At 39.3% G+C, this 3,030-nt stretch overlaps 1 protein-coding gene across 1 annotated transcript; it reads left to right on the forward strand.

Annotated features, from left to right (window-relative positions):
* The first annotated feature begins 937 nt into the window (after nucleotides 1–937).
* On the forward strand, nucleotides 938–1,915 carry LOC101575494 (olfactory receptor 6Y1). Its single transcript, XM_004639960.1, has one exon. The coding sequence runs from the start codon at nucleotides 938–940 to the stop codon at nucleotides 1,913–1,915; it is 978 nt and encodes a 325-aa protein (XP_004640017.1).
* The last annotated feature ends 1,115 nt before the right edge of the window (nucleotides 1,916–3,030 follow it).

A 3,030-nucleotide genomic window follows, 5' to 3' on the forward strand; every position in this document is an offset into this window, starting at 1 on the left:
TTTCCGCCTGAGAACTCAGGCCCTTGAGTTTGCCTGGGAAGTGCTTATTCTACTGAGCCATCTCCCTGGTCCCAAGCTTTGCAATCTTATTAGAAAAAAAAATTCAAAAGAAGAGTGCTAACTCCAGCTTACAGGTAGGTGAAGTTATTCAACTATTCCAGAATCGGAAAGATGCATTTAGAAAAGTATAGCTTTGTGTGTGTGTGTGTGTGTGTGTGTGTGTGTGTGTGTGTTTTCTTTTTCTTTTTCTTTCTTTTCCTTTTTTTTTTCTTTTTGTATTTTAGGGAAGGTTCTATTGTGTTCATGGTCTCACTATTAGATAGGACTCATAGCAATCCACCTGTTTACAGCCTCCTAAGAGCTGGGATTACAGGTGCATGTCACCAGTCTCAATTGCTATCTCAGTGTGCCCTGGGAGCAGGGCCAGCACAGCTGCCCTGAAGATGAGCCCCCATCCCTGTGTCTGCTTGTAGGTAGCCACTTTAATCTGCTGAGCTACTTGGCCAGCCCTTAGAAAAGGATAGATTTTGCTTTCTGTCACTTTCCACATGCAGTGAGTGTGTATGCTTTGTCTGCAAAGAGAAGGTGCTGTAGAGACCACCTTTCCATGCCCAACAGCAACATGTTGGAAAGATTATATCTCAGCAAGAGGCATCTCTACTTTCACTTCCATTGGACCTTGGACAAGTTATTGCTCTTGAAATAATCTGAAAAAAATTAAAATAAAAGCTCCTTATAGTTCACCTTTGTTCAAAACTATTGTTTTTCGTCATAATTCAAGAAAAGACAAATATATAAAGGACAGACCTATTGTGATGAATTATCTATGAATTAGCTAATTAGCTAATTACCTGGTGGGGGATTATCAATAAATATAAGTGTAGGCTGGTGATTTGGTCATGAAAAAGTCTGACTTTCTGTGTTTTTACAGCTGGCTATGACCACTAAGGCTCTGGAAGCAGATAATCATACAGCAACAACCTACTTCATTCTGCTGGGATTTCCAACAGGACCTGCCTTGCAGCTTCTCCTCTTCTCTGTTTTCCTGGCTGCCTATCTGCTGACATTGTTAGAGAACTTTCTCATCATCCTCGCCATCTGCAGTGAAGCACAGCTGCACAAGCCCATGTACTTCTTCCTGAGCCACCTCTCTTTCCTGGAGATGTGGTATGTCACAGTCATTAGTCCCAAGATGCTGGTAGACTTCCTCAGCCATAACAAGAGCATTTCCTTCAATGGCTGCATGACTCAGCTGTATTTCTTTGTGACTTTTGTCTGCACTGAGTACATACTTCTTGCCATCATGGCCTTTGACCGCTATGAAGCCATCTGTAATCCACTACGCTATCCAGTCATCATGACCAACCAGCTCTGTGGTGTGCTGGCAGGGGGGTGCTGGTCCTGTGGTCTCATGACTGCCATGATTAAGTTGGTTTTCATAGCCAGACTCCACTACTGTGGCACCCCTCAGATCAATCACTACTTTTGTGATATCTCTCCACTGCTCAATGTCTCCTGTGAGGATTCCTCTCAAGCCGAGCTGGTAGACTTTTTCTTGGCCCTCATGGTTATTGTTGTGCCTCTTTGTGTAGTGGTGGCATCTTATGTCATCATCCTCACCACCATCCTCAAGATACCCTCTGCTCAGGGTCGTCAAAAAGCATTCTCCACCTGTGCTTCTCACCTAACAGTTGTAATCCTCTTTTACTCCACAACTCTTTTCACATATGCCCGTCCCAAGCTCATGTATGCCTACAATTGCAACAAAGTGGTCTCTGTTCTCTACACTGTCATTGTTCCACTCTTAAACCCCATTATTTACTGTCTGAGGAACCGAGAAGTAAAAGAAGCTCTCAAAAAGATTATATTGTGCAGTAGAAGTGGCCCCCAGGGAAATGGGGATTTAATTAGTTAAAAATATATAAAATCCTCCAGTCTTAAATACAAAAATGATTACTACACACTTTGTCCCTCAGTCTCACCTTTATGTATTCATCCACATTCATAACACTGTTCCCCTGTATGTATAGGAGCCCATGAATTATTTCTCATCACTAAATGGATTTGAGGTCCTTAATTAATAGTCCAGAGTGCAACAGCTTAAGTCAAAGTTCCAATAACATACCTCTTTACACTCACTAAGATTATGATTTAATAAAATACAATATCAAGTGTCAGTGAGTATGTGGAGCAAAGAAAACACACACTCCTAATACGAATGTGAAGTTGTGTTGCTCCTTTGGAAAAGCCTGGTAATTTCTGGAAAATTTAGTTTATCATGTGATCCAAAAGAATTACTTTTCTTTGTTGCTCTTTGTTCATTTTAAAAGGTTTCATTGATAATTTAAATGTAAACACTCAGGCTGGGGATATATCTCAGCAACATAAGTGCTTGCCTGACAAGTGCAAGATCTTGAATTTGATCTAAAAACACAAAAAAGGAGATGTAATTACTGATAATATTCAGCATAGGGAAATTTTTCCTGTACACAAAATATTTGTGCTTCTTTTTTTGCATTCTCCTCCCTTCCCTTCAACCTTTCTGCCTTTCTTTACAAACACTGCTTCCAGTTTTTCCTCTTCTTTTTTTTTCCTTGTCCATTCCTTCCTTTCCCTTTTCCCTATCCCATACTCTTTCCCAGTAGAATATGCCTTTCCCAATTCCCAGTATTTACTATACATTTGGGTCCTTAATTACATTTTGCCAAAACATTACTTCTATGTTTACAAAGGAGAAAAGAGGAATATATATCTATATCTATATCTATCTATCTATTATACAAAAACTTGTACATGCCCATTCATCCCTGCATTATTCATAATAATAAAGTGAAAACAATCCAAATATCTATTTTTTTCAAAATTTTATTGATAAACAGCAATGAGAGTTTCAAATCAAATCGAAAGTACAGATTCAACAAATAACACACTACATATATTCTTCCTAGTGGTTAATTGCTGTACAAGATGCGGACTTGAGATCCTATTTACAAACACCATTAGAACAAATCATTCTATTCATGAAGAGAA

This window comes from Octodon degus, unplaced genomic scaffold (genome assembly GCF_000260255.1).
Source record: "Octodon degus isolate 3935 unplaced genomic scaffold, OctDeg1.0 scaffold00116, whole genome shotgun sequence".
Classification (NCBI taxonomy): Eukaryota; Metazoa; Chordata; class Mammalia; order Rodentia; family Octodontidae; genus Octodon; species Octodon degus.